Raw genomic sequence first — 19,640 nt, 5'->3', positions numbered from 1 at the left:
TCAATAAAAATCAAATGAAATATAATAAAATTATAAGGGATACAGAGGAAAGACTCATTCAATCAGAATAGGCTTCATAAAAACAATAGAAATTTTTGAGGAGAGACTTAATGAAAATATAGTATTTGAAAGGGTGATAATTCCAAGCTATAAGAATGTCATGTGCAGAAGCACAGGTGCATAAAACAGTATGAAGAAATCTCAAACAGTTTATTGTAACTAGAGCCCACAAGGAGAGGTTGTAAGAGAAGAACCTGGATTCATCATTAAATCTTGAATACCAAGCCCCCTCCTAAGAAGTTTTATTTATGCATGCATTACTTGAATTATTCTTTTTGATTTGTAAGAGTTGTGCTTTTCTCTCATAAATCTCCTCTTTTTTTAGTCATCCAAACACTCGTCAAATGTATCAAAATTCAGGCAATCTTGAAAAACAATATAGCATCTATGCATTCTAAATCAGTTTACCTCAGGATAGAAATTGTTGCAGTGAATGGCTAGGTTTAACAAAAAAGATTACTTTCCTCAAATATGAACTATTTATGGAAAAAAGACCTTATAATTGGAATAAATATAAACGTAAAAAGTATTGAAAACAGATTATAATGTTAGAGGTAATGGGATTCGTTCAGCATCAAGAAAAATGTTTGGTTCAAGTATTAAGCAAGGATAATTTTTGCTTGGGGGCCCTACTTAGTCCATCCTTAAAATCACAACTTTCTCCTCCAACTCACAGATATGCCGGGGATCAAACATGAGATGGGAACCCCAGGGGCCTTACAAAACAAGTCTGAGTAGCGACCGGTGGAAAGATACATCCTTCACAGAAATAAAGGACTCCTTCACACAAATATGGAACACTAATCCCCCTTTCCTTTCAGTTTCAAGTGTCCTCGGGTCCCCAGAACATCACACCTCCTGATGCTGCACACCTCTGATTGGCCACCCCCAGCAGGAGTCAGTAGAGCCATGAGCAACCACACCACGGTCACCGAGTTTGTCCTGCTGGGGCTCTCAGATGCCTGTGAGCTGCAGATGCTCATCTTCCTGGGGCTGCTCCTGACCTACCTCCTCACTCTGCTGGGGAATCTCCTCATCGTGGGAATCACCCTCGTGGACAGGCGCCTCCACACCCCCATGTACTACTTCCTCCGCAACTTTGCTGTCCTGGAGATCTGGTTCACCTCGGTCATCTTCCCCAAGATGCTGACCAACATCCTGACTGGATACAAGACCATCTCTCTCCCAGGCTGTTTCCTACAAAGTTTCCTCTATTTCTTCCTGGGCACCACAGAGTTCTTCCTACTGGCAGTGATGTCCTTCGACAGGTATGTGGCCATATGTAACCCCTTGCGTTATGCCACCATCATGAGCCAAAGGGTCTGTGTGCAGCTGGTTCTTTGCTCATGGATGGCAGGATTCCTTCTCATTGTCTTTCCAAGTTCCATCATTTTTCAGCAGCCATTTTGTGGCCCCAATGTCATTAATCATTTCTTCTGTGACAACTTTCCACTCCTGGAACTCATATGTGCAGACACGAATCTGATAGAGCTTCTGGGTTTTATGGTGGCCAACTTCAGTTTGCTGGGCACCCTGTCCGTGACGGCCACCTGCTATGGCCGCATCCTCCACACCATCCTGCACATCCCCTCAGCCAAGGAGAGGCAGAAAGCCTTCTCAACCTGCTCCTCCCACATCATTGTTGTGTCTCTCTTCTATGGCAGCTGCATCTTCATGTACATCCGGTCGGGCAAGGGAAATGAGGGGGAGGACAGGAACAAGGTGGTGGCCTTGCTCAACACTGTGGTGACCCCGATGCTCAATCCCTTTATCTACACCCTGAGGAACAAGCAGGTGAAGCAGGTGTTTAAGGAGCAGGTAAATAAGCTCTTCTTATAAACCTGTGGAACTCAGAGGCTGAAGCTAACACTCCCAGACAAGCTAATGGAAAACAGGCCCGCACCAGAAATGGAGACTTTCCCACTTAGGAAATTCTGTTGCCATGTTTCTGGGGTGCCAGTCACTATGCAACTCAGCATAAACTCACAAGCTCTCTAGACCTTCAAGGCATTTTTTATTAATGATCAGATTTGAATTATTCTCTTCATTCCATCTGTGACTGCCTGGCTTCCCAACAGAATACAAAGAGCACTTAGGGAGCAAGTACCAGCTCTGTAACTCACCGTAAGCCTCAGACACCAATCCATTGTCATTGGCCATTTAAATACTCAGTAAGTATTTGCACCCTAACCGGTTGCTTGGTGTCTGTTGCTCCAACACCCTCAGAGGAGAGGAGAACAATTTTCTGTTAGCGAGCCCTCATTTCACCCAGTGCTCCCATCACAGTAATACATCAGAGCACTAAGCCCAATTGCTTATTATTTTGTATACAAGCTACTTATGCTTTGTTTGTATTAAGATTGATAGAAGTTCCTCATTCCTATTGATAACACCTCTTCTACCTACTAGTTGGTTACTTCTCTGAGCCTCAGTCTTCTCATCTGGTAGATGGGGACACAATGTGCATTCCAAAGGATTCTGATGATAGACAGAGGAGATGTTCTATGCAAAATGCCTCAAATAGTGACTGGCACACAGTAAGCCCTCAATGAATGTTAGTTCCTTCCTCCATTTCCCATCCTATCTTCTGTCTCTTCCTTCTGAATTTCACACCAGTTGAGAAGGAAAGCATGTCTACTCAAAATGCTATAATGAATTGTATATCCCAAATGTTATATTAAATATTACATAAAATGAAATATACTATATGACTTATTGAAATTTGTTACTAAAAGCTCACTACTTTGATGTTGGCAAAATAAAGATATATTAACACATAAACAAATATTAAATAAGTAATTAAATTCATTATTGTATTTATTCATTCCAAAACAATGATGATTCAAATGTCATGTTCAAAGACATGTACTATGGGGGCACTTATGTGGCTCAGTCGTTTGAGTATTCGGCTTTGGCTCAGATCATGATCTCATGGCTCATGGGGTCAAGCCTCATGTTGGGCTCTGTGCTGACAGCCCGGAGCCTGGAGCCTGCTTCAGATCCTGTGTCTCCTTCTCTCTCTGCCCCTCCCCTGTTTGTGCTCTGTCTCACTCTCTCAAAAATAAGTAAACATTAAAAAAAGAAAAAGGAAATGTACTATGTGGCCTGGGATATAAAATTGAGTTTAAGCCTTTGAAATATTTGAAATCTTTTTTTTTACAAATAGTTTATTGTCAAATTAGTTTCCACATAACACCCAGTGCTCATCTCCACAAGTGCCCTCCTCCATGCCCATCTCTCCTCCCCCCCACATCCATCAGTCCTCAGTTTTTGTCAGCATTCAAGAGTCTCTCATGGTTTGCCTCCCTCCCTTCCCCCACCATTTCCCCCCTTCTTCTCCCCCTTGTTCCTCAGTTAAGTTCCTCCTAATCCTCCTATACGTGCAAACATATGATACTTGTCCCTCTCTGCCTGACTTATTTCGCTCAACATAACACCCTCAAGGTCCATCCATGTTGCTACACATGGCCAGATTTCATTGCTTCTCATTGCCATGTAGTATTCCATGGTACAGATAAACCACATCTTCTTGATCCATTCGTCCATTGATGGACACTTAGGTTCTTTCCATGTTTTAGCTATTGTGGAGAGTGCTGCTATGAACATTGGGGTACATGTGCTCCTATGCCTCAGCATTTCTGTATCCCTTGGGTAAATTCCTATCAGTGCTATTGCTGGGTCTTAGGGGAGTTCTTTTGTTAGTTTCCTGAGGAACCTCCACACTGTTTTCCAGAGGGGCTGTACCAGTTTGCATTCCCACCAACAGTGTAGGAGGGTGCTCGTTTCTCCACATCCTCGCCAGCATCTAGAGTTCTCTGATTTGCTCATTTTAGCCACTCTGACTGGCGTGAGGTGGTATCTCAGTGTGGTTTTGATGTGTATTTCCCTGATGAGGAGGGATGCTGAGCATCGTTTCATGTGTCTGTTGGCCATCTGGATGTCCTCTTTGGAGAAATGTCTGTTCATATCTTCTACCCATTTCTTCACTGGGTTGTTTGTTTTTTGGGTGTGGAGTTTGGTGAGTTCCTTATAGATTTTGGATACTAGCCCTTTATCTGATATGTCATTTGCAACTATCTTTTCCCATCCTGTTGGTTGCCTATTAGTTTTGTGGGTTGTTTCCTTTGCTGTGCATGAAATATTTGAAATATAATAAGGAAGATAGAAACACACAAAGAACTGTAATTCAGGGTAGAAAATGATCTGTGTAAGAAAAAACCATGTGTGACTCTTTGACAACAAATTTGTAAAACAGAAGGAAATGGATGATTTCCACAAAAAAGGGGGGGAGAGAATTATCAAAAATCTAAAAAGAAATAAAAAATCAGGCTCCTGGCCAGCTCAGTTGGAGGAATATAAGACCATTGATCTCAGGATCATGAGTTTAAGCCCCATGTTGGCTGTAGAAACTATTTTTAAAAATCTTTAGAAAGGTTGGTTGAGCATCTGACTTTGGCTCAGGTCATGATCTCACACCTTGTAAATTTGGGCCCTACATTGGGCTAGCTGCCATCAGCTCAGAATCTACTCTGGATTCTCTTTCCCCTTCTTTCTCTTCTCCTCCAGGACTCTCTCTCTCTCAAAAATAAATAAACCTTAAAAATGTGAATTCAGATTATAAAAAAAATATTTTAAAAAAGGAAGTAGAATACTAGAGAAATTAGTATAGAAGGGATGGAAAATGGGATTATATACCTGTAGAAACTCAAAAACTATGTCCTCAGTAACAAAACCAAACAACCCAATTCTACAAACGGCCAATACATGCATGAAAATGTGTGCAACATCACTAATCATTAGGGAATTGCATGTCAAACTTACAATGAGCTGCTGCCTCATAACCAGTTAGCCGGCTAATACTTTTTTTTAATGTTAATAACAGAGAATACCAAGTGTTGGCAACAAAATGGCAAATTAGAGCTCTTGTGCATTGTGGTGGGAATGGAAAATGGTGCAACCACTGTAGAAAACATTAGGCACTTCCTGAAAAATAAACAAAGATCTACTATACAATCCAGCCATTCTTCTGGGTATATACCCAAAAAGACTGAAAGCAGGAACTCAAACAGATATTTGTACATTCATGTTTATAGCAGCATTCCTCATAATAACCAAAAATATGGTGACAACTCAAATGTCTGTTGATGAATGGATGGATCAACAAAATGTACTGTAAACATACAGTGGGGTATTATTCTGCCTTAAACAGGAAGGGAATTCCTACACATGCTACAAAATGGATGAAGCTCGAAGACATTCTGCTAAGTGAAATAAGTCTATACAAAAGTACAAATATTGGATGATGCTACTTATATGAAGTATCTAGAGTTGTCAATATCATGAAGACAGAATGTAGAATGGTGGTAACTAGGGGCTAGAGGTGGGGGTGCAAATTGAGTGTTGTTTACTGGACAGAGTTTTGGTTTCAGACGATGAAAAGGGTCTGGAGAGGGGTAACGCTGATGATTGTGCAACACTGCAAATGCCACTGAACCATACACTTTAAAATGGTTAAAATGGTAAATTTTATGTTCCATGTACTTTACCACAGTAAGAAAAATACAGATTCCAGATCAAAGCAAAACGATTTTATCTTTGACTCTCCCTCTTTCTCTTATATCTTATAGCCAATTCATCAGCAAATTCTGTAGATTATGCCTTCAAAATATATACAGCACCCTACCATGTCTAACTACCACCACCTCTACTGTCTTTGTCCATATCACCTTCCATTTCCTCTAGGTTCTCCGTCCCCTACTCACCACCACCATCCCGTCCTCATATGCCTGGAAGAGGGCCGGGGTAGAAATCACAGGCAAGGGGGAGGTGGGCATACAGAGTTAAGGCAGATGAAGCCAACAACATACACCTTTTCCCTCTGAAGATTTCCCACCTGAAAGAGGCCTTAAGTGGAGGAAGGAGTACCTTTAAACTTTCAGTGATGTTCAGAATTTTAACAATTACATAGAACTGGGCAACTTAATAACCCCATTCTTTGGACTTACAGCAAATGGAGAACTTCTAAAATAATATGAGTGGCCAGAAAATTCATCATACATATCCTGAATTCCATCCACCGGTCAAGGGAAAGATAACTGTAGGAAGAACAGGTTTGAATGGGTATGCAGGAAGGGGGCTATATGGAAAACGCATATTACAGATAAGGGGTTATTCTCCATAATATACAAAGACAAACCACCCAATAGATAAAGATCAACAGATATGCATAGATACTTCACAGAAAAGCAAACCCAAAGGGCCAGTAAATAAGACAATAAGATGTTCAACCATATGTCAGGACAACTCAAATTAAAATAATAATCCTTTTGATGAGTCATGATTTTTCATTTTTAAAAGTAATGATGGAGCTAGAGTATATTATGCTAAGCCAAGTCAGTCAGTCAGAAAAAGACAAATACCATGATTTCACTCATATGCAGAATTTAAGGAAAAAAACAGATGAACATATGGGAAGGTAAAAAAAAAAAAAGAGAGAGAGAAACAGAGAGAGGGAAACAAACCGTAGGACACTCTTAACAAAAGAGAACAAACTGAGGTTGTTGGAGGGAGGTGGGCAGAGGACTAGGGTAAATGGCTGATGGGCATTAAGGAGGACACTTGTTACGGTGAGCACTAGTTGTTATATGTAAGTGATGAATTACTAAATTCTACTCCTGAAGCCAAAACTATAAATAAAAAAGTAATAATGGTATTATAATTACATTTTAAAGAGCACTATGGCTGTAATATTTATTGAAATATTTACGGACAAAATGACATGATGTCTGGGATTTGTTTCACAATAATACGGGAAAGGGGAAACTAGGGGGTGGTGGTGTAGGTGAAACAAGAATGGGCATGACTTAGTTATTGTCAAAGCTAGGTAATGATTATATGGAGATTATTATATCACCTGTCTACTTTTGTGTATGTTTGAAATTTAATAAAAAGTTAAAATAAAAAGATAACAGAAATACTTCAAATAAAAGGTACCGTGAGTAGTACCCATGGCAATGGAACAAGAAAAAATATATAAGAGATGCTGCACAGGCAGAACCTGCTAGACCTTAAGTACTAAAGAGGGAAAATGATCACAGGAAAAAATGTAATTAAAGGAGAGCCCCAGGTATTGAGTGTACATAATTCAAAAGATGTTATCACAGAAACAGAGCAGTGAGGAGAGAAGCTGGCTTAGGAGGTTCAGAGTTGGTCCTGTCTTAGACAACTCTTTTGTGGGCACAGCAAACTTGGGACAAGCACATTGACGAGGACAAGGAACTCTTTTTTTTAATGTTTATTGTTTGTTTGTTGAGATAGAGAACACCAGTGGGGGAGGGGCAGAGAGAGAAGGAGACAGAAGATCTGAAGCAGGCGAGGCTCGAACTCATGAACTAACCAACTAGCAAACTGTGAGATAATGATCTGAACTGAGGGCTCAACTGACCAATCCACCCAGGCACCCCATGAGAGAAGGAACTCTTCATAACAGTTTCTGGTGGCATTGGAATTGTCCGCTCATCTGTTTCTCATTCTCACTGTTTAGTTTATAGCACAAAAGCTGTCCAAAAAGCAGATTGTCATAGAGCTGAGAAGAAATTATGAAGTTAGTGTTTGTAAGCCTGTCACTAACCACTTGGACAATGAAATCTCTATATTTAAATCCAGAGAGTAACAAACACTACTCTCTAAGAGTTTATATGATAATCATTAATGTTGTGAACTAAGCTCAAGACTTAGAGTGCAAAGAAAAGTTTGAAGTAGCTATCATCAGCAGAAAGCTTAAGACCAAAGGTACAGGAGGTAGGATATCTGTACTCAGCGCATGGTGCATTGAGTGACCCACTATGACACCTCAAAAATAAAAGCTAGAATCCTGGAGAGAACTGTATTCATTACCCACTGTTGGGTAACATACTATCCCTAAATTTAGCACCTTAAAACAACAAGCATTTATTAGCTCACAGTTTGAGTTAGGAATCAGGACATGACTCAACTGGGTGCCTCTGGCTCAGGATCTCTCACAAGGCTATAAGCAAGGTGTAGGCTAAAATGAACCATCTCAATGCCCCATCTTGGAGAAGATCTGTTTCCAGGTCCCCTCTTGTGGCTGTTGACAGGCCTCAAGTCCTTGCTGGCTCTTCTCTAAAGACATCAGAGGGCTTAACACAGGGGCTTCTCCACAGGGCAGCTCCCAACAGGGCAGCTGGCTGCTCTCAGAACAAGCCAAAGAGCAAGAGAGGGCATGCAAGATGGAAGCCACAGAACCTTTGAAACATTCTCCTAAGTGACATCTTATTTCTTTTCCTGTATTCTATTCATTAGGAGCTAGTCACCAGTTCTAGCCACACACAAGGGGAGAAGATTACACAGGGATGTAAATACCGAAGGGAGCAGGCCCTCAGGCCGTCTGAGAGGCTGCCTATCACAAGAAGTATGTAAGACCAATCTGTGACACCAAGTAAATATGCTATGCGATGCTCCACAGAATATCACAAACTTCTCTGACAACACAGAGACCACATTACTTCTGTCGATATTCTGGTAGCTAGGAGCGAACAATCTATGGAATCTCCAAAAGGCTAAAATGCAATCCACCTGTATAATGTCACCTAGGCAAAATACTCCATCATGGGCTCCTATAGAGCAGGGTCCATGTCATCTTCGTTGTTGGGTTCTCCGTGGCACCTAACACAAGGTGAGTGCCCAATAAACCTTGACTGAATTGAACGGAATGGAGTTTAAGGTAGCAGAGCAATGCCTAAGAGAAGACAAGGCAGGCAAAGTGTAGATGGCAGAATTCCAGTGTGACAACTCTTCTGTGGTCTCAGTGGTGTTTCCCTTACGGCAAAACCTGTCATTTCCTCATTTGACCCTGCCCTCCAAGTTCTGGGACAATCCTGACATCTCCCCTCTGGCTGCAGGCAAGGAGATTTGGGAAAGATTCAGACCAGTTCTGTGGGACGCGGCCTCAGCCTCACTTTCTGGTAGTCTACATTCACCCTGGTGCTCCTTTTATAGTGACTAAATTTTTGCCCTGTTTCTGAAACAAAGGCTCTTGTCCCCAGTGCTGGGATTTGGACTCGGGCCTTCTATTCAGTGTCTCAATCCTGATCCTGAGAACATGCCTTTTCTTCCATCCATTGAGGACGTGGTTTCTACTTAGTTTCTGACAGTCTGTTCCCCAACCTCTTCAGGAACTACAGTCACACTCCCTCAACTACCAGATGGCCAAAAATTTTTGCCACCTGCAGACAAACTTCCCAAATATCTACAAGCTGCAATCTATTCGAACCACCAATCACTGCCTCCTCAAAGATCCCCTTTCTGTCCTCTGTCTCTGCTTGCCTGGCCAGGCCTGGTCACTTCCAAGGTTTTGTGCTCTGGCCACACTTCCTTTGCTCATACCCTCAAATCACATTTGCCTGCCCCTATTTTTTCTCCTAGTCTATTAACTCTTTGTTAGAAGTAATGCCAATGTTCCTATTTATCTCTCCTGCACGCAATAAATCCCTTGATCCACTTTCCTGTTCCTCTTGCCTGTTCCAGTTTCTTCTTCCTACTATCTGCCAGAGTGATGCCTTTTTAAAACATAAAGAAGATCATGTCACTTCTCTGCTGAAAATCTTCCAATAGCTTCCAGTTGCACTTGGAATGCACCATCCTCCTTACCAGGTGAGATCCTCAAGGCTCTGCAACTCTGGAACCCAGCACAGCTCTTCAGTCAAATCTCAAATCACCATCATTGTCTTCCTGACTCACTGGCCTCCTTGCTGCGTTTCAAAAGCACCACCCCTTTGCCATATCGTGGTCTTGAAATGCCATCTTGTCTTTGCCTGGAAATCTCTCAACCAGCCACCTAGATAACTCCAGCTCTGCCTTCCAGTCTGGGCTGCATTCATACTTCCTTGGGCCTGCCTTTCCTGGACATCCATCTAAGGCAGGTCTCACTCCTCTTTATTTCCTCAAACACCCATCTCTATGCCTCCATAGCCCTTCTACTGTCTTGTTAGTACATATTTACTAACATATGTTCTTCCTCTGAATTTTAGTTTGCGAAAAAGACTAGTTTTCCAGTTTGGAGGAGAGTAAATCAGGTTCTTTTTCTCTTAGATGGCAGGCCCTTTACACAGAAATAAAGACATACAAATTAAGGGTAAAACCATGGGCAAGTTTTTATATTCCTCCTGGCCCTCTCAGGATCCAGTACAGAAAAGAAAGAATCTTTATCATACAGGGGAGTCAATGTTTTAATTTCTCAGCATCCCTGGTAAGTACCCACCGATGGGTGATCACCATTCAAAAGCTACAGGACTCAGAAATCCAGGCCCTTTCTGGTCTGAGCAGAGAAGGAATAAAATTTCTATAAGGAGATCCCAGCAGGTATAAACAGTGCATGCCATGTTCACTCTTTACCCTCACCTGTCAAACTATTGGGACCTCCTTCTTATTGGTCACTGGTGTAGTCAGTGACTCTTACCAGGAGTAAGGTGACTAGAAAAGCAGTTTATATGACATAACAAGGTGTTAGAGAGTGGGTTGCCAACCCTAGTCAGCCTACCACCTCAAGAATAGCCAGATTCCCAGGAAAGAGAAACCCTAATCAACTTACTCAGCCATTTGAACCAGATAGCTGAAAGCCAGTCACTGATTAGGCTTTTTGAACACATAATTGGCTCCTAAAATCATACTACTTACTATAGCCAACTTATTTCAGCCAGTTTTACCCACTCTAGACAATACTTTGGTGACCAAAGAAAGAAGGTGGGATCACAGAGTAGTTTTCACTTGAATAAGTCAATGACTAAGATAAGGACAGTCCCAAGGCCCTCTTACCAACATTCTCCCAATGGAGAGGAAGTTCCATGGGGATTGGGAGCATGTGTGTTTCATTCACCACTCGTAGTCATCCTCGGTGCACAGCACAGAGCCTGGCACATAGTAATTGCTCAATAATGTGTTGAATGAAAGATTAACTAATTAATTAAAATGTTTCATCCCACACACACCAACTCAACCTACAGGTCTCAGCTTTATAGAACTTCATCAGGAGCAACTTCTCTTGTCCTTCAATCTAGCTCAGGATATCTTATGAGCTCTCCTTCAGAACTCTAGTCACAATAGTAATTACTTATTAGTGTGATTGCTTAATGTCTTGGTCCCCACAAGGTCCTGCCTTACATCTCTCGTGTGTAGACCAGTACTTGCCACAAAATAAGCACTCAACAAATATTTGTTGATTGTTTTAATAACAGTACTTCTTTGTTATAATTAAACTTCATTAGGAGTTTCGAGTTTCTCAGCCAGAACAAAGTAAACTCTCAACCTCAAAGTTGAAAAAAGTTAGAGGCAAGGGACCCTCCTAGGTCCCTATTACTATGAATGGTAATGAATCTCAGGGGAAGCACAGCTCCATCCTACCAGAGAAGAATGAGAAACACTAGACTGGTTAAATCTGAGCTGTGTACCCGGTTATCTCTGAGTTCCGTGGAGACCAAACAGAACCTCATGCAGCCCAGGCCCAATGCCAGCTCCACAGAGACAAGTAGTCTGCCACTAATAGGCTACCACAGAATCCTCTACGGGCACCATGCCCCTGGAAGGGCATGTACCATTCTGCCTAGAAGCCTCGTAAGCCCAACTGAAGGTGGGTCATATGAATCTCATCATTTGATGTCTGTGTCTGCCTTAGTTTACGAGGGATGAGTGAATAATTAATTATGTTTCTACGTCCATTTCGCCAGGAAAGTGATCCAGCAGGGATGCTGTGATGGGACAGAAGCAACAGAAACTTCCTGAAAACCTGGTGACCCCAGAAATCCTGGGCAATGCCCAGAGATGAGCTATCTGGGGATGTTAGTGACAAAAGAGTCACGGAGCATTTCTTAAGGAAGACTGGTTGTTGGAAAACATGGAGGTTTGTGACACATGTGGTACAAAAAAGACAGGGCCCACCTATGTCCATGACCTTCAGACCACGTTACAGCCCTGGAGCTTCCTTCATTTTGAATCCCTGGTGGATCCCCCAAGAAGCATAGTCCTTGGGCAACATTGCAGAGCCAGGAGCTTCCTGTGAAAACCGGGAGTCTCCCCCATCACAACTGCCCTGAAGACAATAGAACACCTCACCTGGTAGCTAGTGAGGTAACGTGCATGGGTGCAATGTTTGGAATGGGGGAAGGGGAATCTGATTGCTCTGGATACTCTGCCCAGAAATCTGTCATATGCTTGCAGGTGCCACAAGCAGACTCCCGCCCAGCTGACTTCTTTGATTTTTTTTTTCATCATTCTCCCTATCCTGACCCAGGTCCAGCTTATGAGTCCCAGAATCTCTAAAGCTTTTGCTCACCGTTTTCATGGTCAGCCATTTGCTTCTCCTTTGTCTCTCCTGAAACGTTCTGCCCAACTCTTAACACAAATTTGCTCACTGTTCTTGTTTCTCTTGTGTGTTTGAACTTAAGTTATTTCATAAGCAAACATTACAATAATTAAAAAGGAAACAAAAATCACCCATGATCCTCCCATCCTTATTGGCAACCATGTTCCTTTTTCCATGTTCTCACCCAGTCCTTCTCCATGAAAATACATATGTCACTTTACTATAATGTAGTATGTTATCGCTTTTCTGGTGCAGTCTGATCACATTAGGTTCTGCTCTGGTCTGGATGGAGTCACCTCTTCCCTACAGAAGCTTGCCTTAACCTGTCGTTTCTCTAAAGAACAACCTATGACAAGCTTGCCTAATTCTGTATCCAGATCTCTAAGGACAATATTAAGCAATGTAAAAACATAGAAGTGACAATCATTTAAAACAAAGATGTATTCCCTAAATTTGAAAATGACCAATGAACAATTTTGAATATCACCATTGTTGTGATTATTATCATTATTAGGATATTATCCCAAAGAATTAAGCATGATGCCTCATTTACAAATATATGCTCTCTCCCTCATTATGTATCAATTTCATATAACATGCTTCCCTCTACAAGTAGCCAAATAATAGATTAACAAAATGTTTACACTAACATGACAAAAATCTCCCATAGTAATATGTCAGAAGGAAAGAAGTACAAAATACGTAATCCATGAGCATGGTATGCAAAGCAATAAACAGTAGGTAAGAATGGAGAAAATACAATAGAAATAAATCAAAATCTGAATAAAAATGGCTACATGGGAAACTTCTTACTCCATTTTCTATGGCTTTCTATGTTTCCTAAACTCTCCGTAAAGAGCTGATAATATCTTTGTAATTTTTAAACATTTTGTTTAAATACATATTGCCCCAAGTCATGGTATTTTTTCTCCAATTTTCTCTGATTATCCTACTAGAGTATCAGTCACAAACGGGGAAATTAAAATAGCTAACATTATGTGATTGCTTGCTCTGTGGCTAGCCTTGTGCTAAGTGTTGAATATGCATTATTTAAGTTCTGGGAGAACGTTTTACAAATGTGCTTTTATTGTTCCCACCAAGGAAATAGTTTTGGTTAGGTAGATAACAGTCCCAGACTTGTTGGTGAATGATGGAGCTCAGGGGCAACCACCATTTCTTTTTTTTTTTTTTTTTCGTTTTTATATACTTTATTAATATCAGGTAAAATGCTCAGTATAAACAAAAATATTGTGAAATTATAAATATGTAAGGGCACAATATATATCTAAATGAAATATTGCCACGTTGAGGCTTTATTAGGTACTGAGCTTAAATTTTTAATGAGGTCATGCTTTATAATACAACATAATAACCAAGGAAGAATTTTTTATTTAAAATTCTTTAAAATTCAGAAGCTCTTAATTCTTCCAACATTCCAAAACAACGAATGTAATAGAAGTCTTTTAATAGCATTCTGCAACCACCATTTCTAACTTAACTGCCTTCTGTAACAAGCTATGGGGTAAGTATTCCGTCAATGCTTTCTGTCAAGGTCTGTGATCCATTTGGATACGGGATTTGCAGTGGGATATATTTTAATGCACTTAAGGGACTGCCTGTAGCAGTTGGACGAATATGAGAAAAGAATTAAAGGAGTTTAATACAGAGTTTCCTAATAGAAACAGAGAAATGGGAGAACTTTTCCCAAAGACTCTCAGAAAATTTATTTAAGTTAGGTCAAAATATGTGTAACTTGATGCTAACTTAATGAGATCTAGACAATCAGCCTGAGGAGAGAAAAGGACTCATAGGTCAAAGAATTAAAGGACTTCTTCAGCTCTGAATCCTTCTTTCCTTTCAGTTCCAAGTGTCCTCGAGTCCCCAGAACATCACACCTCCTGATGCTGCACACCTCTGATTGGCCACCCCCAGCAGGAGTCAGTAGAGCCATGAGCAACCACACCACGGTCACCGAGTTTGTCCTGCTGGGGCTCTCAGATGCCTGTGAGCTGCAGATGCTCATCTTCCTGGGGCTGCTCCTGACCTACCTCCTCACTCTGCTGGGGAATCTCCTCATCGTGGGAATCACCCTCGTGGACAGGCGCCTCCACACCCCCATGTACTACTTCCTCCGCAACTTTGCTGTCCTGGAGATCTGGTTCACCTCGGTCATCTTCCCCAAGATGCTGACCAACATCCTGACTGGATACAAGACCATCTCTCTCCCGGGCTGCTTTCTCCAGTTTTTCCTCTATTTCTTCCTGGGCACCACAGAGTTCTTCCTACTGGCAGTGATGTCCTTCGACAGGTATGTGGCCATATGTAACCCCTTGCGTTATGCCACCATCATGAGCCAAAGGGTCTGTGTGCAGCTGGTTCTTTGCTCATGGATGGCAGGATTCCTTCTCATTGTCTTTCCAAGTTCCATCATACTTCAGCAGCCATTTTGTGGCCCCAATGTCATTAATCATTTCTTCTGTGACAACTTTCCACTCCTGGAACTCATATGTGCAGACACGAGTCTGATAGAGCTTCTGGGTTTTATCGTGGCCAACTTCAGTTTGCTGGGCACCCTGTCCGTGACGGCCACCTGCTATGGCTGCATCCTCCACACCATCCTGCGCATCCCCTCAGCCAAGGAGAGGCAGAAAGCCTTCTCAACCTGCTCCTCCCACATCATTGTTGTGTCTCTCTTCTATGGCAGCTGCATCTTCATGTACATCCGGTCGGGCAAGGGAAATGAGGGGGAGGACAGGAACAAGGTGGTGGCCTTGCTCAACACTGTGGTGACCCCGATGCTCAATCCCTTCATTTACACCCTGAGGAATAAACAAGTGAAGCAAGTGTTTAGCAAGCAATTGAACAAGCTTCTCACATAAAGATAAGCTGGGCCTGACAGGTGAAAGTTTGTTCCTTGCCTGAGCCTCTACAAATGCAGTTCTGTCATGATCTCCATGAACTATCTCCTTCCTGACAATTTTTAGCATGTGCTCTAATCTACAGTGGATTCTTACATGTATTATTAGGTCATGCTATCTTCTCAGAGGGTACAGAAAACTCAGTACACCACTGTTCTGCTGGTATGTGTTCATGCTTCTGATTGCATGCTGTATCTGAGTGTGTTACTCTTGCCTCTTTTTTAAGTTAAAACGAAGGATAGAATACATTCTTCACTAGAACCTTTCATAATTGATAAGAAGACCCTCAACAAGAATATATTGATAATAAACTTCAGAAATGAGACATATATGGAAATATTAATGAGGTGTAATCTCCAAGAAATATTAAGCTAAAGAAAGTATCAGATGTTAAAACACTAAGTCAAGAACTAACAAATAGAACAATGGAACTGGATAGATAATCTGGAAAGATAATGCAGTATACATAAGGATCTAGTAGATGATTAAGTACATTTTCTAATCAGTAAAGAAAAGAAGTTCAAAGAATAAATGATGCCAAGACTATTGGCTATCCAGGTAAAAAAGTTCCTTTCAGAGAGATTAGGACTAATACTTGGTGGGTTATCTGAGGCCAAGGGGGAAGTTAAAGCAGAAGAACAATTTAAAAGTGATACACACTTGGGGTGACTGGGTGGCTCAGTCAGTTAAGCAGTTAGGTGTCTGACTTTGGCTCAGGTTACAATCTCACAGTTCTGTGAGTTTGAGCCCCAAATAGGATTCTCTGCTGTCAACGTGGAGTCTACTTCCAATCCTGTCTCCTTCTCTCTACTCTTCCCCCATTCATGTGTGGGCATGTGCTTTTTCTCTCTCTCTCTCAAAAATAAAGAAACATTAAAAAATTTTTAAAGGTGACATACATTCTAAGCACTTAGTCGAAATTAAAGCTATAAACAATTATGTATCCACTAATCTATAGATATCCTTTTTTTATGAGAATGAGTGTGTCAATTGTTGTAGTCTTTCTTGTTTAAACCACATTCATTAGGTATCCTGTAATTTTCAAGGTTTGTTTCAATAATACAAAAATTTCAAAGATGCTTGGGAAACAGAGCAGAATTGCAGAGTTTTTGCGTTTCGTTTGTTTGCCAATCTTCACAGTTCGTTCCCACATCCCAATCAACCAAGCTTTTCCATTTTCTGGCTTTATGGGATCTCCTGAAAGGAATCAACTTGGTTTTCATAGATAACTTTGTTTTTATGCTCATATTTCATGGCTTTATCTTTATTTAGCTAAAATACATAATTATAATAACAAATCCAATTATCAGATTGCGGTTTGTCGACAAACAACTGATTCTTTGTACAAGCCAACTGGAGGGAAGAAAAATAGGCACGGGTACTACAAAAGTCTACTAGCTGAAAAGCAATTAACTATAAGGCACACTGTGGACGTCAGTCATTTTAAGGGGCAGGAGAGAACAGAGACTGGAAATCTACCACAAAAGATACTGGAAGTCTACCACCTAGGTTCAGATGCCAGGTATCTATTAGCCATTGAATTTTCAGTAAGGAATACTTCTTTGTAGCTCAGTCATATATATAGATAATACTAGTATCTACTTCATAGAACCCTTATAAACATTAACGCATTGATGTATGTTAGAATGCTAGGATGCTTAGCCCAGGGCTTGGTATGGAACAAGTACCATGTTAAGTACCAGGTGTTATATTTTACTGAAGGAGTATGTTGAGTAAATGAAGGTAAATTAAGGGACCATCTAGTATCTTGAAGAAAAAGCTATGTTAGATCCTCACCTTATATCTTAAACTACATTGAATTCAAAATGAATTAAATAAATATGAACCTTGAAAACGCTAAAAAAAGAAGCTTTAGGTAAAAATTGTCTTATTAGGGGCGCCTGGGTGGCTTAGTCGGTTAAGCGTCCGACTTTCGCTTAGGTCATGATCTCGCNACACTTGACGTACGCCATTGTGTGGTGAGCTTGTGTTCTTATAAACTTTTATATCTATATCTCAATATCATTTGCTTTGTAATATTAATGGATTTTTGTTTGCGCATTTAGGTAGAACTGGATGCCAGCAGGGTCCAAGGACTGGGAAAAGGCAAACCTCACTGTGTATGCAGCTTGTCAAGAACCAGGAAGGGATAAAACACATTCATGTTTAAATACCCAGCTCTTGGGGCGCCTGGGTGGCTTAGTCGGTCAAGCGTCCGACTTTCGCTCAGGTCACGATCTCGCGGTTCATGGGTTCGAGCCCCGCGTCGGGCTCTGTGCTGACTGCCAGCTCAGAGCCTGGAGCCTGTTTCGGTCTGTGACTCCCTCCCTCTCTGACCCTCCCCTGCTCACGCTGTCTCTCTCTCTCCTAGAAATAAATAAAACATTAATTAAAAAAAAAAGATAAATTTATAAATTTGTTTATATAAAATTTTAGACTTCTTCAGAATAAAAAGCCATAAATGATGGCATGGTCATTTGTACCTTCTACCTGCCTGGCAACCATTCTTCATTCTTAAAGTTAAAGGAAAGACTATACTTTCAGGGATCATTTCTATAGTTCGGTAAAGTTAAAGGACTCAGACTTTTTTTCAGGAAAGCCCCTTCTCATTCTCAGTCTATGTAGCCAAGAGGATGCTGACTTCATCCCCAATCAGTCAGAGCATGGCCATGATTATCAGCTCAGCGATGGCTACATTACTAAAATTAGGCCAGTGAGACCAAATAAGTCTCAATTCAGAGATATTTAGGGGAACTGATGGAAGAGAAACTCTCTATGCTGGACTTGAAGCAAGGAGAATGTAGGAAAAAAGAGAAGACACATTACCAGTAAGAGAATAATGAGTAAGAGAGCAGACACCTCTATGGATTCTATAGACATTAAAAGGTAATGAGTGAACATTATGAAAAATTCCATGACAGCTTAAATGAAAGGGCACAAACTACTAAAGCCCAACAAATATAAAATAGATAATAGTCTTATGTCTTTAAAGAAATTGCATTTGAAATTTAAACCTTCCTTACCCCTCAAAAATAGGAAAGTTCAGGCCCAAAGGGCTTCCCTGGTTAATTCTACTATTTATAATACCAATGCTACACAAACTTTGGCAGAAAACAGAAGAGGAAGAAACATACCCAAATTAACCTATGAAGTCAGCACTAACCTCATTTGGTATCAAACTGATTTTGAGGGGACGCTTGGGTGGCTCAGTCAGTTGAGCATCCAACTCTTGACTTTGGCTCAGATCATGATCCCAGGGTCATGGGTTACAGCCCTGCATTGAGCTCTGCATTGAGCATGGAGCCTGCTTAGGATTTTCTCTATATCTACCTCTGCCCCTCTCCTCTGCTAATGCTCTCTCTCTTTCTCTCTCTAAAATAACAAAAGAAAACAAATAAAAAACCAATTTGGTTTGATACCAAAATAAGACAATGATATTTTTAAAAAAGAAAATTACAAGTAGCCCTCAGGAATATAAATGAAAAAACCCTTAGCAAAACTTTGGCAGATTATTTCCAATAATACATCAAAAAGACAATACATCTTTATCCAGGTAAAGATTATCCTGCAAATATAAGATTGGCTCAACATCCAAATATCAGTCATATAATTTACAATATTAACAGAATAAAAGAGGGAAACCACATGATCATCTTATTATATACAGAAAAAAATTTGATAAAATTTGACACTCAGACATGATTTTTTGTAAACCTCCTAGCAAACCAGAAGAGAATTTTCTCAGTCTGATAAGTGGTGTTTATGAAAAACCTACAGTAAACATTTTACTAAGTGGTGAAAGACTAAATACTTTCTTCCTAACATTAAGAACAAGGCTTTTACAACTTTTATCCAGCACTAAACTGGAGGATCTTAGCCAATGCTATTAGTTAAGAAGAAGAAATAAAAAGCATGCATATTTTTTTTATCATGAAAAGATGCTGAATTTTGTCAAATGCTTTTTTTCCCTCTATCTATTGAGATGATCAACTTTTATACTTTAGTTTTTTAATGTGGTGTATCACACTTACAAATTTGCAGAAGTTAAACCATTTTTGATCCCTAGAATAAATCCCATTTGAGCATGGTGTCTGAGCCTTTTAATGTACTATTAAATTGGGTTTGCTAACTTTTTAAGTTTACTTAATATTTTTTGAGAGAGAGAGTGGGACAGGGACAGAGAGAGAGAGGGAGAGAGAATGGCAAGCAACCTCCACGCTGTCACTGCAGAATCCCATGTAGGGCTCAAACCCATGAACCATGAGACCACGACCTGAGCTTAAGTT

The 19,640-nt window shown here is 40.7% G+C and overlaps 2 protein-coding genes across 2 annotated transcripts; both read left to right on the top strand.

The window, feature by feature from the left end:
* The first annotated feature begins 921 nt into the window (after window positions 1–921).
* Window positions 922–1,899, top strand: LOC120240419 (olfactory receptor 49). The gene has a single exon (XM_039245151.1). It carries the CDS (start codon window positions 922–924, stop codon window positions 1,897–1,899), a length of 978 nt encoding a protein of 325 aa, XP_039101082.1.
* A 12,438-nt stretch (window positions 1,900–14,337) lies between these two features.
* LOC120240418 (olfactory receptor 49-like) lies at window positions 14,338–15,315 on the top strand. Its single transcript, XM_039245150.1, has one exon. It carries the CDS (start codon window positions 14,338–14,340, stop codon window positions 15,313–15,315), a length of 978 nt encoding a protein of 325 aa, XP_039101081.1.
* Window positions 15,316–19,640: the final 4,325 nt, after the last annotated feature.

This window comes from Hyaena hyaena, unplaced genomic scaffold (genome assembly GCF_003009895.1).
Source record: "Hyaena hyaena isolate Hyena2069 unplaced genomic scaffold, ASM300989v1 scaffold_256, whole genome shotgun sequence".
Lineage (NCBI taxonomy): Eukaryota > Metazoa > Chordata > Mammalia > Carnivora > Hyaenidae > Hyaena > Hyaena hyaena.
The sequence above is the reverse complement of the archived record's forward strand: the minus strand, read 5'-3'. Positions and strand labels throughout refer to the sequence as shown.

Excerpts from the sequence above, each read along its gene's own strand:
- LOC120240419 (XM_039245151.1), top strand. The coding sequence starts at position 922 with ATGCTGCACACCTCTGATTGGCCACCCCCAGCAGGAGTCAGTAGAGCC.
- LOC120240418 (XM_039245150.1), top strand. The coding sequence starts at position 14,338 with ATGCTGCACACCTCTGATTGGCCACCCCCAGCAGGAGTCAGTAGAGCC.